We start from the raw sequence: 19,594 nt of genomic DNA, 5'->3' as shown, positions 1-19,594 counted from the left end.
ATGTGGGCGGCGGTGTTCACTTAACACCAGGTTTGATTAAATGATCGCAATGATCGGTACGGTATCAATCGACATAGAGGATGGATCGACATATTGGTTGTCACATGATAATATTATGGATTATTCAGAAATTTAATTTGTGACAAAACTTTAGATTTATCAATCTACATAAAAATAATCTGATAGATAGTTAACAACTGTTGTTAATCTACCAACTATAGTTAGCTAAAATTAAGTTTATTTTATGCCTCCTGAGAAAGTAACAAAGATGTAGAAATTCTAATTAGTTATTCTTTTTAAACTATTAATTTGATTTCTGAACGACGGGGGACACATCAAAGGAAAAATCAAAATCGTTGTTTTTATTTAATTCCGAGCATTTTATATTTATTCACCTTTTAAACCTACTCTGGACTTCCACAAATGATTCAAGACTAAAATTAGCCAAATCGGTCCAGCCGTTCTCGAGTTTTAGCGAGACTAACGAACAGCAATTCATTTTTATTTATATAGATTTTACAGAATACCAGACTTAACAGGCATTATATATGCCTACCACTAGTTTTTAAGGGACGCACCATCAAATTTAGCGATTTTGAACAAAATTGTGATTCATGCAAATGCATAATATAATAACAGTCATCATCGTCAAAGAAGAAGAAAGAAAGAATCCGGAAGACGCAGTGTTGGTAGGCCCCCCACAAGATGGACCAATGATCTGGTTAAGATCGCAGGAATATTCTTACGTAGATACACAAAGAAATTTATTTGCTAAATAATGCTCACATAAACAAAACACCACAAATACACCACATCGAATTAGAGAAAATGGAAATGCAACATAAAATAACGTCAATATTGCTTTGATGATAGCAATCGATTTTAACTTTGAATAAACTGTACTTAAATCAATTAACTAACAATTCATTAACTCAAGAACGGAAAAATGAGTAATACATACATTCAGGTCTAAAAATCAGTAGTATTTTTAAAACTGAAGCATTATTTTGCAAACAAATAAATAATTATCTAGGTTAACCACATAGAAGATATAGACTCAACAAATATTTGTTCTTAATTATAAATCATAGTGACTCTTGAAAAACAACAAATTTCAGAAGATTCAAACATAGCAGCCTCTATTTTATCACTCAAACAACCTTCACACTCTAGTTAACGAGACTCTAGATTCTAGTTACTAGAAGTATCGATCTTACGAGTTTATATTTTAAATAAGTTATTTAAAAATATATTCATGGGATCGTGTGGAATCGTTAATATTAGTCCCTGAGTACTATTAGTTTTTTTTTTACAAGTGAGGCTTCTTTGCACAGAATGCTAGCTAAGTTAGCACCAAGCCTACCTTAGGTGACACAATATTTATAACTATGGTGTTACAACCATTATTTCCATAATATAGTTCTGGGACTGTCCTCTCATTAATATGTTTTCTTCTAAATGCTCCTCAACTCTTCCTCTAAACTATTTTTTCACCGCATCGTCTCGGTCTGCTTTAAAGTCTTTTCGTTCATACTGAAGAGTATGTGCAACTTAACAACGTTAGGTGACCCACAAGGAACTTCTTGATAAACTAATAAACTACAATTAAACGGAATTCTATAATCTATTTATCTAGATAAAGCATTTGCTGGCCTAAAACTATAGTTGATCCATTCAGCAATCCGAATGAAATGAAGGGAAAAGAAAAGGAAAAGATGAACTTTCGGAAGAAATACTTTACAACACATTCAAACAAAATAAAATAATGAAAACAAATATCAGCTCAATCTTAAATACAAAAGAAAAAGAAAAAAAAACAATACCAAGTGATATGTGCGGCACTTCTTCCAAAACTGGGGTCTACTCACAAGAGCACAACACCGATTTTCAGTGACCCAATTGTGTGACCAATCAATGTTAATATTTTCTTGTATTGTTCCAGATCGCTTCATGGCGTTACTGTGCATCAGAGGAGACTGGTACTTGTATTTTTGGCTGATATATTGCAAAGTATATTCTGCTTTTATATGGTTTGTGGGCAATCATTGCCGCGGCAGTGATAAGGCTCGATCCGTGATAAGCGGCAGTGTCGGTAACCAGTCGCCTTCAGGCCTTCCAAGAGTGCGGACGCGTCGCCGAAAGCCGCAGCAGCACAAAGTGAAGCATATCGTTGCCTTAGCCAGGAGGCCTTCGCTGAGAAGAATCGTAATGGCACCAGGAGCTGCAGCTCACGCTATGATGGAAGATAAGGCGAAGACATTGAACGGTGCTTTGGCAAATGGTACGTCAATATTAACATTATATACAATTGTATCTGAAACTTTAACAAAATGGACAAACATGAGCTAAATAATTCTTGTGCCTGTCATTGCGCGCGTACTAATTCAATTATTACAGAAACTGTAACTGTAACTTTCGAAGTAACCGCAAATATATTATTAATATTTGTTGCCAAATTTCATTTAGAAATCAAGCGGTTTAAAAATGTTATCAACAGTTCTCTTATGCAAGACGCGGCAATTCTTTCATTGAGCCGAGATTGACCTAGACCCCGCGTCTGTTATCGCTTCTAATGAAAATCAATAAGATTTATTTATGGGTGCGGGACCAAGGCAAATCTGATTGATGAGTGGTAAAACTGAATTATTTATATGTTCAGTTGACACATTCTAAAATGATTCGTTTTCCGTATCTTTTAAATCAGGCAAGACTTCACTAGCTACGTTACTCCTAGTACAAAGTCCAATTTATCCATACAACGTCATAGTTGGTAATAGTGACTTGAGATTATCCTTATATAAACACAAAACCACAATGAATAGACGGTAATTGGAGATGGACCAAAATGTACTTGACGTCAATATTAATTCGACAACAACAATAGGTTTAACTTTGAATGAACCACGAATCATGTTAAAAACGAAACAATTCGCTTCGTGCATAAATTTTCGATACATCATAAACAGTCGTGTTTGAGGCATTGTATTGCAAACAATCGCTCGAAAATGAGATGGAAGTGAATTGGTTTAGGAAATGGAATAAGACTTATCAATGTCGTGCAATTCTCTTTTTACTGTGAAATCTGTGTACCTGAGATATAAATGAGTAATGACACAAATGTAGACGACAATGTGGCAAATAGCCAGGTGGCCTGATAGAAAATCGAAATCATTAACTGGCAAATACTGTCACGCGTGAAAATCGTGATTATTAGATTAAATTCCAAATGCTGCTGTACAATTAACTTAGCCTTCGATTGAAGTTTTGTACCAATTATAAGATATGAAAACAGTTTATTTCAATGAGATTTACAAAAAATACTTTCAATGTGAAAGTATCGACGTAGAGTAAGTTTGTCGCGTCATTTGTTTGTACCGATTCCTAACACCGCGGTTTAATTGAGCTGGGTTACTTTTTCAATGTTATTTACCTTAGACGCAGTACTAAACGGTTAATTAATGTAATATTTTTGTGTTAAATACATAATATAAATTTTGTAGAAATTTGAATTGGGTAAGATGGGGATGTTATGTAAAATCAATGTATATTTGTTGAATATCGTAATTAAACGTTCCACCTTTATCATCCTCATCTATGCAGTTCGTCCATTTTCACGCAGAACTTCCAGCCCAATCCCATTTGACTCTAAATAACAAACAATAGATATAACATAAACATGGCGATTTGCTATAATTCGTCTCTGTCGGTTATCATTTATTATATCTACAAACCTTTTTTTTAACGCGATGATTTTATAGCTGTTTTCCTAGTTTCTAACATTGCGAGTTTCTAAGTTGCATTAAACTGAGGCGGGTATCCCCATACCCCATCTTGCTATCTCAAGCCCAATTAGCTTAAAAGTTAACATTTAAAAACAACGAACAAATAAATGCTTCAGGTGAGCATTCGTTTGCTTGTGGATGGTAAAAGTGGACACATACGAATAATTTTAATTGTAACTAATAAGCATTGCAGAAGAAAACTAAAAAACTACTTAAAATACACAGATCAAATATATTCCAAATAACTTTCAGTAACTTATTCTTGTCTGTGGCAAAAAACTGTCACGGTTGACTTGTGTCATAGGCAGAAACCATAGATTTAGAATACACTACAAAAAGATCCGTGATCTCTCAGCTGATTTCTTGTCGTAGTTTCTACACCTTGTAGACCATCATGCTCATTTATACGTCTAGGTAGACTCTGACATCTGTGAAAACATCGGAAAAAATGAGGTTGACAGGTTACCTCTATTTCGAGCAATGCATGCACACTAACACAAAGTAACATACAAATCGCGTTTGTCACGCACACTAAAGTAATAAACCTGGCCTGTTTTCATCGGTAGTCTTCAAGAGGCTAATTTATCTAAGATCTTGCCCATCCAAATTTGCCTCCACGTCCTCTGCTACCTGAACCTAATATATTCGTTGTGAAATATATTCGTTGATTGCTGATTAGTTATCGTATTATTCATTAAGAAAAACTAATTCCGACAAATAAAATAGATAAGATTAAGTTGGTACTTGCCTAATATTTTTCAGCAAACATTGTTAGGATATGTGTACATTGCTTTAAGTACGTTAATATATTGCGTGATATTATAAAACGAGACGATTGATGCAATAAAAATTTATGAAAAGTTGACAACAACAATTAAACTTATTCATTGGAATTAGTTCCATCGCTAAATTGGTTAAAACGAAACCGCTGATACACTTGTATGATGACGTGTGGCCACACCCACTTATACAAGGTCGGTCGGTCACTTACACGATAAATATTATTATGCCTAAGAGTTTTTGCAAAGTAAAAAAACCTGTCTGTGTTCTTGTGTGCGTGCGCAAGGAGTTATTCTTTGGCGTATTAAGGCGAAGGGTAAACAGAAAACACGCAATCAAGGTGTTTTGAGACAAGTTCTGTGGTGAAAATATAGCATTTGGAGCTATGAACACTACTTAATCCTGTTACACATACCCTTAAGTCTTACTTGTAGGTTGCTAATGCTTGCTGTTGGTTAAAGTTAACACTCCAGAACTATTATGAACTACCAGTTTTCTTTACAGTTAAACAAGTTTTTTCTCGGCATGATGCATTTGTTTAGTATACTACTCTCATAAAAGTTGTTTTTATAGCTTTTACTTCTTTTGTGTAGGTACATTTATTCATATTAGTAATCCATAATGAGAATAATTGTAAGCAATTAAACAGTTTGCGTCTGTTAAAATGTTACATTTTCGACGCAAGAATTTTTAAAATATTGGTTTTGTTACATAGGAGCCGTGAACTCATATCGCTCAAGGTCGCCGGCTTTTAGTGTCGCCTTAAGGCAAAAATCCTTAAGAAAATTATTCCTCGTGCTATTTTTTAGAAAGTACTATATTGTAATAAAGAAGGTGTTTAATACAAGCAATGAACATATTATTATACTGCATAATTTAGTTAAAGAACGTGTAATAAAATATCATTATATTATTTGTATACAATTAGAGGGAACTTGTATATAAACTGAATTTATATATTATTGAAATTTATATAATTCTCGTCCTTTGCTTGTGCTTGAGTAGACATGCCGGCTAGATTATGGGTACCACAACGGCGCCTATTTCTGCCGTGAAGCAATAACGTGTAAACATTATTGTTTCGGTTTGAAGGTAGCTAGTGAAATTACAAGGCAAATGAGACTTTACATTTTATGTCTCAAGGTGACGAGCGCAATAATTGTAGTGCTGCAGAATTTTTGGGGCTTTTAAAGAACCCTGAGCGGCAAGGCAACCATCAGCTGAACGTCCTGCTCGTCTCGACCCTTATTTCATTCAAGAAAAATGACATAGGTAATTTACAAGACGCTTGGTAACTGATACAAATGATCTAGTTGGCCAGCTTACGTCAGGCTGGCGAATTTGCATGACGGTGTGCGCGCGTATCGAAAAAATTCACTCGGATAAGTTTTCGCTTACGCGCCAAAAAAAATATAACATCTAAAATCATTAAGGGGAACATTATAGCGATAAGTATTCCCTTGTAAGATATCAGGTTGAAAACAATTCGGTAGTCTGGTGCCCCTATTACAAAAAGTACATCACTAGGATTGAGTCAGTTCAAAAAAAAATTATTTCCAAATTGAGTTACGTCACTGATAATTACACTATTATAAGTTACAAAGACAAATTAAAATTATTTAATATGAAAACCTTAGAATTGCAAAGAAATGCGTCACAAATTCTTTTCTTATATAAATTATTAAATAATCAATTAGACTGTCCATTACTTCTGAGATTGGATTATGTGTACCACCTTATCTTTGTCGTATTAGTACATATCTGCCAGTACATGTACGATTCTTCAGAAACAATTTTGGCTCAAATTCACCTATCCAACTTATTTCAAAATTATATTATATAATTTTAAAAAATACGCCTTTGAACCCTTATAATTTGTATGTATAAAATTATAGTTTTTAGTAATAGTAAACATACATATTGTAATAGTATTACTTAACTTACAATAATAAATGAAGGCAACGCTGTGCATACCTATAAGTTAGATACATAAGTATTAAATATAAGAAATGTTACATTATAAGCCTTTTCTAATAAATAAATAAATAAAGCTGGCCGTCGAACATTACGTGACTGCCGACAGAGCAGTAAGCATATAATTTATAATGAAACAATTTTGCTTCTATCTGCCTATAATAATGAATTCTTTTTAATGTCATTGTTTTCTGCTATGTTACCTTCACGGCAGTTCATTATTATAAAATTTAATAACTTACCGACTTTAAATAAAACGTATTAAAAAGTTACAGATGTTTACGTATGTCTTATAATTGGATTTTTTTTCTATAATTGTCGACTTCCCCACACGCGTCTCGTGCTAAGACTACGGAAACCAACGCTAGTAAGGAACATGTCCTCATTATAAGTTGCTGCTGCAAGTACTTACTTTGATGTATTGCATGAATAACCCCTGAAAAGGATAATGAATGTTAATAATTTAGTTTCTATACGGAAATAGCTCTTAATAGTGTTTTTTTTTATTATAACACTAGAAATAAGGGATTGCTTGTAACTAATTCTAGTAGGCTTCATAAGATACATAATAGCTTTATGGGCAAATGTATACACTTCTATAATAAAGTCCCAGCCACTGCTCAGGCATTATCTATAAATAAATTTAAATGTTTTAAAAAATGGCTCTGTCGTAAATCCAATTACTCCCCAGCTGAATATCTAAGTGATCAGACAGCCTGGGACTAGATTATGATTATTTTATAACGATAGAAATGACTGTACAATGTCGTATATTTTTATTGAAAAGAGCGCAAAAGAAGAAGAAAAGCGGTAGTAGTATGTAGTATATTAGAAATTACATCAAAAAGAATTCTAAAGTAATCAATTTTGAGAAAATAAATGCCTTTTATGCCTTTAATAAGATATCGCTAAACCTAAAAGATAAGACAGTACCTATTTAATAAGTGTGGATTAAATAACACTAGTATTAGTCAAACAGCAGTCGTTATGACTTTTATCTAAGGAATCTGTTCTGCATTGCTGTAGCGACTTAAATGTACGTACCTAAGCTTACTTATCCCAATGTTTACAGTAAAACAAGTTCTAAAATACGTGTTGATTTGCAAACTTTTTTTTTAAATGTAAATAAGGGACGAGACGTGCAAGGCCTTCAGCTGGAGGTAATTAATACGCCCTGCCCACTATAATACAGTGCCACTCAGGGTTCTTGAAAAACCCAAAAATTCTGAGCGATACTACAATTATTGTGCTCGTCACCTTGAGACATAATATGTTACGTCTCATTTGCCCAGTAATTTCACTAGCTACGGCACCCTTCAGACCGAAACACAGTAATGTTTACACATTACTGCTTCACGGCAGAAATTGGCGCCGTTGTGGTACCCATAATCTAATATCTAATCTAAAATTGCCGGCACCATATCATCGGAGATTTCAAAAGGTAAAGAGGTGTTTATGTTTAAACTCAGCTGTTTGGTTATTCGTGTGATATAATATGTGCACCTGTGACCTGACAATATATGCTGGCTAGATTACGGGTATAACAACGGCGCTTATTTCTGCCGTGAAGCAGTAATGTGTAAGCGTTATTGTGTTTCTGTCAGAAGGGCGCCATAGCTTGTGAAATTACTGCGCATATGACACTTAACATCTTATGTCTCATGTTGACGAGCGCAATTGTAATTGCAAACTTAGAATTTTTGGGATTTCCAAGAATCCTGAGCGGCACTGCATTCTATTGGTCAGGGCGTATCAATTACCATTAGCTGATCGTCCTGCTCGACTCGTCCCTTATTGTCATAAAAAAACTATTCTAATATTTGGTCGAATGTTTCAGAAAGTTTTTCCAGAACTAATAGTGCAAAATAACGCTGTAGGTACTATCTAGAATGCTAACTACGAGCACGTCATTATGCTGTTATCAACCTGTTTTCTTTTTACGGTGACGGAACGAAACTTAATAACAAAATTGTTGCTTTCAAATAGAATTTTAAAAAGGTCTTCAAAACATTTGTGTGAAGTTTTAATAAATCACTGTTTAAAGTGTTTAAACGCGAGTGATTGATGCTTGAATTAATAAAAATATTATATTTAAACGTGTGTTTGTCGCGTAAATCAATAATTTTGTAAACAACTCTAGCATCGAATGTTTAATTCATAATAAAATAACATTTATCGTTGGGGGGTGTGTTGCTATCTGAGGTTACTACGCTCACTATCGACCATTTGTTTTTCACAGTCTTTATTTTGTTCAACAATTGGCAATAAAGATAAGTACAATCTCCTAGTACCTAATATCAAAATCGTATCATGTTTATTTCTGTTATTCGTCGTGATTAAGCCTTGAACACTAATTGTTTTAATTTCTTTGTTTATCTTCATAATTACTGAAAAAACTGGTACATTTCCCTGCTATAATACATTCTTGATATAGAATAGATCACTTAGATTAAGGATTGGGCTACGCTGAGCTCAACCTAGATACCGCAATACCTAAGAACAATTTTTAGCATTTTTATTACGGCAACTATTAGGTGCTTGTGTGCAAGGCATCTTAACACTCAATGGCACATTTAAAATTTTGTAACATACGCTTCGTGTTATTTTATATTGAATGCAATAAAATACAAAACACTTACTGATGATATGTGATCCCAGTAAGCAGTTTTTTCCTGTAGTTTCCTTTAGACAGCTGATCGTTTCCATTTTTGTTCTACCCCCCCTTTTTCCTTGTGGATTCCGTTTCAGCCCTTGGTAGCTAATAATGTTGCTTGCCTTTTTTATTTAACCCGTATCTCCTCTTTTTTATAGTCTATTAATTAATGGATACATTTGAGATGTTGTTCATAGGTCATCGTTTCAGATTCTGCCGGGAAAAATATATCTATTACTACGTCAATTTATTTTTTCGGTGACTTTTCTAAATCGCCTATGGGAATCCTTGTAAATCCTATTGATCTAAGTAGTTTTTCACTTTTAAATGCTATCTTGTTCATTTTGTCATAGGTAATGCCTGGTCCAGGTTCTCTCTCTCTAGTCGTTCCCTCATGACTGAGGATCGTGGTCATAAACAAGTAGTCCACACTTGGAGAGAACTATTTATTTCCATCGGCTTCTGTCCATCGCGGCTCTGACGATGGAGCTAAACCTCGGGGACCTGTTGTCTTTTATTTGGTCGTTCCAACTGATTAATCTGATTAATGTTTCTTGAACATTTCATACAAGTTTTCTCAAACTGCTATTTGAGTATTATCAGAGGGTTTCTAGCATTAAGAATATTTTTTGCTTCTACCTAGTTTCCTTTTACTTTAAAAGTGAAAACTTTACAACTGTTTCTCCTTCTATTACGTAACATTGAAGAACTCATAGACTTGGAATTTTCTACGCTTTATAAGACTGCGTCAATAGTTTATAAAATCATTGTCGATGCGTTATTATGACCCGTGGATTGCAGTCTTTGTATTGCTGCACGTGACAAACGCATGAACTTGTACGTCATTCATTGATGCCATTAATCTTTAAGCTGCATATAATTACAAAATGTTATAAGGAAAGTCCGAGAAATAATGGGCTTTAAATGATTTCTTCTTAAAAATTACAACTCGACGTTGAATGGTTTTGTATGCAAGCTGTTTGTGACCAGCTGAATCACTTTATTGATTATGCAATGTGTACACAGTTGGTATGTCTTCCTTTCATGCAACTCTTTCTTGCATTTCTTGTTGTTTTTAATGCCGTTTTGTTTCTGGTCTATCTTTGTTACTTTTCACAATGTTATCAACATTACAGTATTGTCGTCATTGTGCCGCGCTTCATCTTGTTTAGAGTGTCATCTTCGACGATCATCATTGTGCTTTTTTTCTGTGGATAGGGAAGGGTTGCTTTTATCAAAACTCAGGAGTAGGATTTTTCCCTAATACAACCTCCTTGGCTCCACGCTTCAATAGTCCTGGATCTTCCCTTATCATCTTCACTAATGATATTTAATCCCTGATTGGTTGTAGAAGATAATTTGTGTTTTGCTAACAGTAATAGTGTCCGAAAAATTGTAGCTTTCTTAGATAAGAATGGAAAATATAGAGATGAATTTTTTTCTATTGGAAGGTTTAATATTCTTACTTACATTGATTCTGTAAAATGTAAAATTAGAGAAAAGGTAACAGAGTGCGAGTTGAATTCCCTGCCCTATGTTCTAATACGTTAATAATAATCATTTAATTGCACAAAAATGACTTTAATACCTTGCCGTGTGGGATCGGACACGTTTTTGAGGGAAATAGTGATGAGACAAGCAATACTACACATATCGCAAGTGATACGCCCTGCCCATTACAGTGCACCTCAGGGTCTTCGATCGAACCCAACATTCTAAGCGGGATCACAATAACAATTTGCACCTGTCATATTTTTACATACACAGGCTCGTACGTGATTCTGTCGTTTTAAGGCGTCTTTCTTAAAAAAAAATCTGATAGAAATATAAATATAGATAAATTTTAATCTTATGTATCTTTCGAAGAGAAAAAACAAGTTCAATATAACCCTACAAACAACTACTTTTTTGCACAAATTTTACCTAAACTTTGGCCGTTTATGATTTACCTACTTATAAATTGTAAAAGGAAAGAAACATTGCAATAGAACCTCGCGCAATTCTATATGATAAACATTGATTTCACAAATTTGTTAGGATTACTCAAAAACACGTATTTGCTGGAAGAAGTTTTATAGAATTACTGCACACCGTATCGGTATCGCTTTCTCTTGCTTGTCGACAACAGGCGGATTTCGTTGGATGAAGTAACATGCTTTTCGACCATGAGACAAGACCGGGAAGGGCCCTAAATCTCATTAGCCCAGTAATTAGCTGCAGGGTCCTTCAAACCGAAACACATTAACGCAAGCATATTACTGCTTGACGACAGAAAACGCACGGGCACGTTACGGGAATGCGGATATTATGTGACAATTTATTTCAAGACTGCTTGTACGTCATCAACCAAAGGCACCGAGGGTTTGACATTAGTACATAAATATTATCATCCGATTACTACTCTTATCGAGGCGACCCCTTTAATTACTAACAATTCTCCATAACTTGTTTAATTTTCTTATCATATAATATAAATATTTTGAGTCAAATGTAAGTTCTTTAAATGTTGATAATATCCCATAGGTGCATTGTTTTTCCACTTATGTACTATTTGTGATATGAATAATATGATTACATTATAAATTAATGCTTGTAGTTCTTGAGTTAGTTCCAGGTATGGATGGAATCAAGGCATTTAATCTCCTTAGACGTCTTTGGATAGAACGTATTCAGAATTTAAAAAGTTATAAAAGTTACGTATTAAATATAATCTATATTATACAATTTCATGTTTTATTTGTTTGTAGATAGATCTTTTTACCAATCAGCCTAGATCTCCTCCAAACTCTTCCATCCCATCTCCAAACTGTTTCATTTGCAATTCTATTCCACATTACTCTTTCCACTTGTCTGATGTCATCATCCCATCTTTTTGTGGTATAACCCTTTTCCGTTTTCTTCTCTGATCTTTATTTCAACCGTTTTTTCAATTTATCTTGCCCTCTTATCTGTGCTCTGCCCATCTCCATCTGAGTTTTCTGATTTGAGGTTATGTCCGGAAATTTTGTTTCGCTTCTGATGACCCTTTTTTTTTCAATATTTCTGACTAGTTCATCATGTTTTGTGTTAAAGCCTAGACTGCTATACATAAGAACAGGAATATATGCAGGAGCTCAATTATTTCATGTCATATTTGTATGAAGCTCTCTTTCACATCTTCTCATTTTTCGTCTCTTCCTCTTTCAGACCCGAGTATCTTCACCAGCCATTTGTTATTCTTCTCTATGCTTCTTTACGTACATGGTCCTAAGTTTACCAGTGGGAGGCTCCTTTGCACAGGATTCCGGCTAGATTATGGGTACCACAACGGCGCCTATTTCTGCCGTGAAGCAGTAATGTGTTAGCATTACTGTGTTTCGGTCTGAAGGGCGCCGTAGCTAGTTAAATTACTGGGCAAATGAGACCTAACATCTTATGTCTCAAGGTGAGCGCAGTTGTAGTGCCACTCAAATTTTTTGGGGTTTTTCAAGAATCCTGAGCGGCACTGCATTGTAATGGGCAGGGCGTATCCATTACCATCAGCTGTACGTCCTGCTCGTCTCGTCCCTTATTTTCATATAAAAAAAATAGTAACTTTTGTAAAAAAATGTTACTGTAGTTAAATGTTGTAGAGGTTATATTAATATGCGTATTTAAGTAGATTTAATATATTAAGTGTAATACAAATAATATCTAACCCGGAATAAACAAAGCTAGTCATAACTGAAGCTCGTAAGTAATTAATAGTTATAACATTATCTATGGAATAGTTTCATAATCTTAATCATTAGGTAGGTTTATTATGTCGGTATTCTATTGATAGATTGGTTTAGATGTAGCGATTGAACAGTAATAGAACCCTTATCTAATACCCACGTTCCCATACCTATGTGATATTACCTATATTGCATAAAAAACAAATAAGACGAACTTTTTCTACGTCTAACCACAATTTTACTAAGCTGATTCAATAAACCGGTTTAGAATGGTGAAACGAAATAATAGATATCTACAGACTGTTTTAAAGTATTAAGTTTTAACAATAAATAACTAAAAAACGGTTCCATGCCTTTTTTTTTTGCTAATTAACTGCTGTTTGCTACCTTTACATAGTATAGTAGTTAGGTATTTACTGAGTTTCCGAGATCATAACAATAATTATGCTACAATTAAACATAATTACTATGAAGTATTCCTATTGTTTACAAAGTTCCGAACTTTAGAAGACAAATAGACATATTTATCTTAATATATATAAATTACGTGACACGTTGTTTGTCCGCGATGGACTCCTAAATTAATGAACGGATTTTAATGGGGATTACTTCATGGAGTGTAGTTTGGTCCAACTTGAGAGATAGGATAGTTTTTATTTCGATTTGGGACTCTTAATTATTTTTATTTTCAATATTTGTTTTGTATGGTACCTCTATGAGAGAATTTAGTGACGCACGGTTTGACAGTTCCGCTGTGAAACAATTTCATTATAACAACAGGGAGCATTTTTTACGAAATAATTCTTGATGTTTTGAAATATTATTGGCAAATTCCTAAATAAAACAGTATTTTTTTTATTATCTACAGAACAACGTCTGTCTGGGCGGCTAGTTAAACTATATGAAATCTAATATAATATAAACTATCAGAAAAATATTTTCTGTGTTGTGTGGGGTGAAATGAAAACTGGTTACGGCGGCAGAAATCACTTCAAACAGCACTTCGGAACACTCCCCGTGATAAATGCGGTAGAAGACACACAATGAAACGACATCTCTACGCAACGCCAAGTAATCCAGCCGTTCAAAGACATATTCTCGAAAATTCGAGCAACTCTGCGTTGCACACGGTCTTATGGTTCGAGCGGACACTGAGGTGCCCAATACCCAATAAGGCCGGAATTGTCATTTGTTAAGCGCTAGAATTTGGGCCGACTTGAAGTATAGCCGTGCTCTATTTATGAGGCCATCCGCGGTCATCAGGAAGCTTGGCCTTTTTCATGACCGCTGAATTGGCAATCGCTCGAGATTTATGGCTTTGGTTACTAGCAAGTATATTTTTCTCTGAGAACATCATTGTTTTGTCTTGTGGTTAGCGCATGACGTATGCCAGAAAGTAGAAAGTCAGTTTTGAGTTTATTTACGAAGAGTATTTCAGCGCATTCTATAAGAGGAGGACAGTCGTCTATTTTTGACAACGAATAGCCTAAATACTGGCTGATTATAATAACTGATTATACTTCATAAATATATTATATAAGTGGGTAGTTCTTAAATTGTTTTCAAACGCTCCGATCGAATTACATAACAATCTAAATACTATAATAGTTCGGATGTATGTATCTAAATAGAACTCCTTAACCTATATCTTGGCGTGTTGGTTACTGACTTGGACATGATCGGCTATTTCCTTGAGCGTGGGTCCAAAGTCCACTCCACGTTGGCGTCCGACGCGCACGACGCAGGCGAACGTATCTACGTCGATCGTTCACCGATCACCATTCACCACGCGTCGTTCTTTTAAATAGTTTCTATGAAGCGTGTTATTACGTCATTGTTTACGAGTTTTACGGCTATTTTCTACCTAGCTTAACCATGTCATATTAAGTTTTTATCGCTTTTAGCTAGGTACCTAGGTGATGTGGCTTGTTTCATTATTTCAATGTTATTAAGTTGAATAAAAACTTCTCTATGTAACTTATATTATAAAAACACATGGTTTGCTTTGCCACAATTAATGGTTAATTATAATATAATTTCGATCTATATTGTAACATCTATCGTGGATCGTATCGTACCAGTACACCTTTGCACAGGATGCCGGCTAGATTATGGGTACCACATCAGCGCCTATTTTTGTCGTGAAACAGTAATGTGTAAGCATTACTGTGTTTCAGTCTGAAGGACGCCGTAGCTAGTGAAATTACTGGGCAAATGAGACTTGACATCTTATGTCTCAAGGTGTCGATCGCAGTTGTGGTGCCACTCAGAATTTTTGGGTCTTTCAAGAATCCTACTACTGCAGGGCGTAACAATTACCATCAGCTGAACGTCCTGCTCGTCTCGTCCCTTATTTTCATTAAAAAAAAGTTTCTGTTATTCTGTTTACATTTATAATACATAGGTAGGTAGTAGGTCCTTCATAATAAGTATAACATAAGAATTGCAACAATTATTGTACGTTTTTAGAATTTCCTAAGCGAATCTATAGGGTTATGCTTAATTAAATATTCACTAACGGCCGTTTCCAATATTCAGTCTATCTCTTACTTGAGATAAAAATCGTAACTATCGTTTTCTGTCCCAATAAACTTATTGACGGTAACTCACCTTATCCGTACACGCTGTCTGTTAATAGGAGGACGTATAGCTTACCAGCGATAGAAGTTTGTATGGAAATTCCAATATAACGCGATAACAATAATTTATCGGGTATATTGGGAGAACTTCAGATTACTAACAGTAGATCACTGTTAGTAATTTATCTCTATCTGTAGACAGTATATTGAGAATGGCCATAAGAGTAGGTACTGTATTATGGATTTCAATAAGCAAATAGATGCCATTTAACATACCTATTTTGTAGAGAAAAACAAAGTGTTTGTAGCTGGACAGGAATAGCGTCATTGCGTAGTCTTCATGTTTGTTTTATCGGAGGAAGGCGCGGCTCTGTTAAACAAGTTTTATTGGTCGACTGTATTTGAATGTGTGACATTTTGTTTGTGTGCTCTCGTCGCAAACCAGTTGCCACCTGCCGGCCGATGACGTAATAAACCATTTGAATATATATTAGCATGTATCGTATGGCCCCAAATGAGGCGAAAATGAGAGGGTAATAATTATGATGTTGCTAGAGTTATTGTACTGAGCATAGTTATTGTACGGCCTTACAAATAAACTTAGTATGCTAGCGTAGTATACTTAGTTTATGTTTTTTTTTATATAAGTTGGGGCAAACGGGCAAGAGCCTTACGGGGTGGGGAGTGGTGAGAGAAGCGCTCATGGACATCCGCAACATCAGGTGTAGCTAGTGGTTCAATATTCAAAAAGGAGCTAATTAATGGTGAGCTAATGCCAAGCGTGGCTGACTGTTTACGACTTATCTATCAAAATCTGTCACGTCTTCTAGCTTGCTGTATCTCCGTAAGAGAGTGTTCTTCTCTCTTGCACGCTTTTAATGAAATTAGGGTAAGACGAGCAGGACGTTCAGCTGATGGTAATTGATATGCCCTGCCCATAACTATGCAGTGCCGTTCAGGATTCTTGAAATATGCAAAAAATTCTGAGTAGCACTACAATTTCACTCGTCTCCTTGAGACATAAGGTGTTAAGTCTCATTCGCCCTGTAATTTCACTAGCTACGGCGCCCTTCAGACCGTAACACATGCTTACAGATTACTGCTTCACGGTAGAAATGGACGCCGTTGTGGCACCCATAATCTAGCCGGCATCCTGTCCAAAGGAGCTTCCCACTTGTAATATATTGTAAGTTTCGTGATATCCATAATGCCTTTATTGTTTCAGTATCTATGCGTACGAGACGAATCAGCCAGTTTGCTCCGTTGCTGATCGCCTTGGTGGGACTTCCAGCTCGTGGCAAGAGTCAGTTAGCTCACCGTCTCTCCAGACATCTCAATTGGAATGGGGAGAGTACTAAAGGTACCACAATTATATTTTTATTTTGGACAGTCTTGATAATACAATGTGAAATTTAAAAGGAACACAAGCATTATCTACTTAAGATATTTTTTTTTAGATTGATCTGGAGCAATAGATGTATGGAAAATTATTGGTGAGAAAATGTTGAGGTAAAAATGAAAACAAGTGCAAGTGAAACTTTTTTTCGCAAAATAATATAATATTAACGTTTCAAAATCGGGAAGTGCCGAAAGAAAAAACTAATTTTTATATTTTATTACGTTTTACTACTTCGTAATAAAAAAAGCTTTGTTAGGTGTAGAGGTTTGAACCCCCGTGCCATCTCGGCAAACCAGAGCTTTTAGACTACTGGGATCACCTGACTTGAAAAGGTAGGTAGTTAGTCGAAATCAATGATTCAATGTCACCACTACTCCATGGCTGCCTGTTGCACGAAAAATATAGAGATTTAAAAGTTTTACTTTAAAAAAAAATCTAGGACTTTACTGCACCAACGGTTCTGTGTACTTCGAGAGTTGAGCTATGTGCTCTGCTCTGCTTCACAGTTTCTGAATAGTCTTTTCCAATTTGCAAAGACAGCATAGCTTGCAGTAACCTTAAGGTGGTCTGTTTTAAAAGAGTGCTAGGGTGTGATATTGCAATAATTAATGAAAATCCTACTAATATTATAAACGTGAAAGTTTGTATGTCTGGATGTATGTTTGAACTTCTTTAACGCAAAATCTACTGAACAGATTTTGATGAAACTTTACAATAATATAGCTTACACACCAGAATAACAAATAGGCTATAATTTATAAAACTATCGTGTGAATTATACAAAATATAAAAGAAGTGTGATTGTTACTAATGAATACAACTAGCGCCATCTCTTATCAACTAGCAAGCACAAGATCAATACAATTTATATGGCAAACCAACGTTTGCCGGGTCAGCTAGTATGATAATATTATAAAGAAACTAGCTGACCCAACAAACATTGTATTGCCATATAAAGTAATAAAAAAAAAATCAATAATTAAAATTTAAAAAGGTATAAAAATAGATGACGACCAATTCTCAAACCTACCAAATATATCGTACATAAAATTTATCGTACTACAATAATCATTATATTCGATTGCCATATTGCAACTCTATTGTGTGTCCGTGGATGGATTAGAATAATATTGAAATCGCGATACAAAAGTAAGTGAAAATTTGAAGTTGTATGTATTTTTTTATGATGAATCATAATTAAATAAAAAATAATCTGGGGTGGACTACCCTTAAAATTTTGGGGGATGAAAAATAGATGTTGTTCGATTCTCAGACCTACCCAATATACACACAAAATTTCATCAGAATCGGCCAAGCCGCTTCGGAGGAGCTTAACTACAAACACCGCGACACGAGAATTTTATTTATATATTAGATTCAGTTACTGTGTAAAATTTAGTACAACGTTCTAAAGTTTGTACAGAAAAAGCAATATGCCTTGACATCCTTTCAGTTATCTCGTATGATCTCAATACACCTAACGTAACATTAGATAGATAATCATGTTCCTAGCAGACTTCACGTTGAATATGATTATTTATAAAATTATATTTTTATCGTCGTGATAAAAGCAGGATATGTGTGTGATAATTGAATACGTTTATTGAAGCTTGTTTCAATTCGAAACTATTTATATCAAAAGGCCGGCAACGCTCTTGTGATTCCTCTGGTGTTGCAAGAGAATGTGGGCGGCGGTGATCACTTAACACAAGGTGACCCGTACGCTCGTTTGTCCTCCTATTCCATAAAAAAAATATCAATTTGTTATTCATTGACTTCCTCTCAAAGCTAAAATATATTTATAAAGTATATAATATATACTGTATAAAATTCTCGTGTCCCGGTCTGCATTTCGGGTAGGTCTGAGAATCAGCCAACATCTATTTTTAATACCCCTAATTAATATGGGTATACCCGTAAAAATTTGCTTTTATTTTTTTTTGACATTTTTTTTATTTATTTATTATGATTCAGCATTAAAATACATACAACTTCAAATTTTAACCCATCAACGATCAACACCAGTTTACCAGGCTCCTTTGCACAGGATGCCGGCTAAATTATGGGTAGGTACCACAACGGCGCCAATTTCTGCCGTGAAGCAGTAATGTGTAAACATTCCTGTGTTTCGGTCTGAAGGGCGCCGAAGTTAGTAAAATTACTGGGCAAATGAGACTTAACATCTTATGTGTCAAGGTGACGAGCGCAATTGTAGTGCCGCTCAGATTTTTTTTGTTTTTCAAGAATCCTGAGCGGCACTGCATTGTACTGGGTGGGGCGTATCAATTACCATCATCGTCTCGTCCCTAATTTTCATTAAAAAAAATACCTACACCTACTTTTAACCGACTTCAAAAAGGAGGAGGTTATTGTATCGCGATTTTTATATTATTCTGTTCCTTACACATACCCGCAATAGGGTTGCAAGATGGCAATCGAATATAATAATTATTGTAGTACGATAAATTTTATGTACGATATATTTGGTAGTTCTGAGAATCGGTCCTCATCTATTTTTAAACTCCAAACTTTTTTATTTTTTTCTTCTATTTACTTTATATGGCAATAGAACGTATACTATAGTATTATAAACTCAATAGAAAACTTTTCTAGTGCCGAATTACAAAGAAGTCTCAAGTACAGGTGTGTTTGTCCAGAAAATAGGCGCTCTCGTGTTCTTTTGCATTCGATTGGGACCGAAAATTCTGATTCTAGCTTTTTGCCATTCTTTG

At 34.9% G+C, this 19,594-nt stretch overlaps 1 protein-coding gene across 1 annotated transcript in view; it reads left to right on the top strand.

Annotated features, from left to right (window-relative positions):
* The window catches only part of LOC126965964 (6-phosphofructo-2-kinase/fructose-2,6-bisphosphatase-like), a 53,512-nt gene that overhangs the window by 14,164 nt on the left and 19,754 nt on the right, over positions 1-19,594 (top strand). Inside the window, exons 2-3 of the mRNA XM_050809801.1 lie at positions 1,943-2,281; positions 16,689-16,823. Coding sequence (XP_050665758.1) covers positions 1,951-2,281; positions 16,689-16,823 — 466 coding nt within the window. The 5' untranslated portion in view covers positions 1,943-1,950. The remainder of the gene's footprint in view (positions 1-1,942; positions 2,282-16,688; positions 16,824-19,594) is intronic.

The sequence above is a fragment of the Leptidea sinapis genome, chromosome 9, assembly GCF_905404315.1.
Source record: "Leptidea sinapis chromosome 9, ilLepSina1.1, whole genome shotgun sequence".
Taxonomy (NCBI): Eukaryota; Metazoa; Arthropoda; class Insecta; order Lepidoptera; family Pieridae; genus Leptidea; species Leptidea sinapis.
Note: the sequence above shows the minus strand (reverse complement) of the source record. Positions and strands in the feature narration are given on the sequence as shown.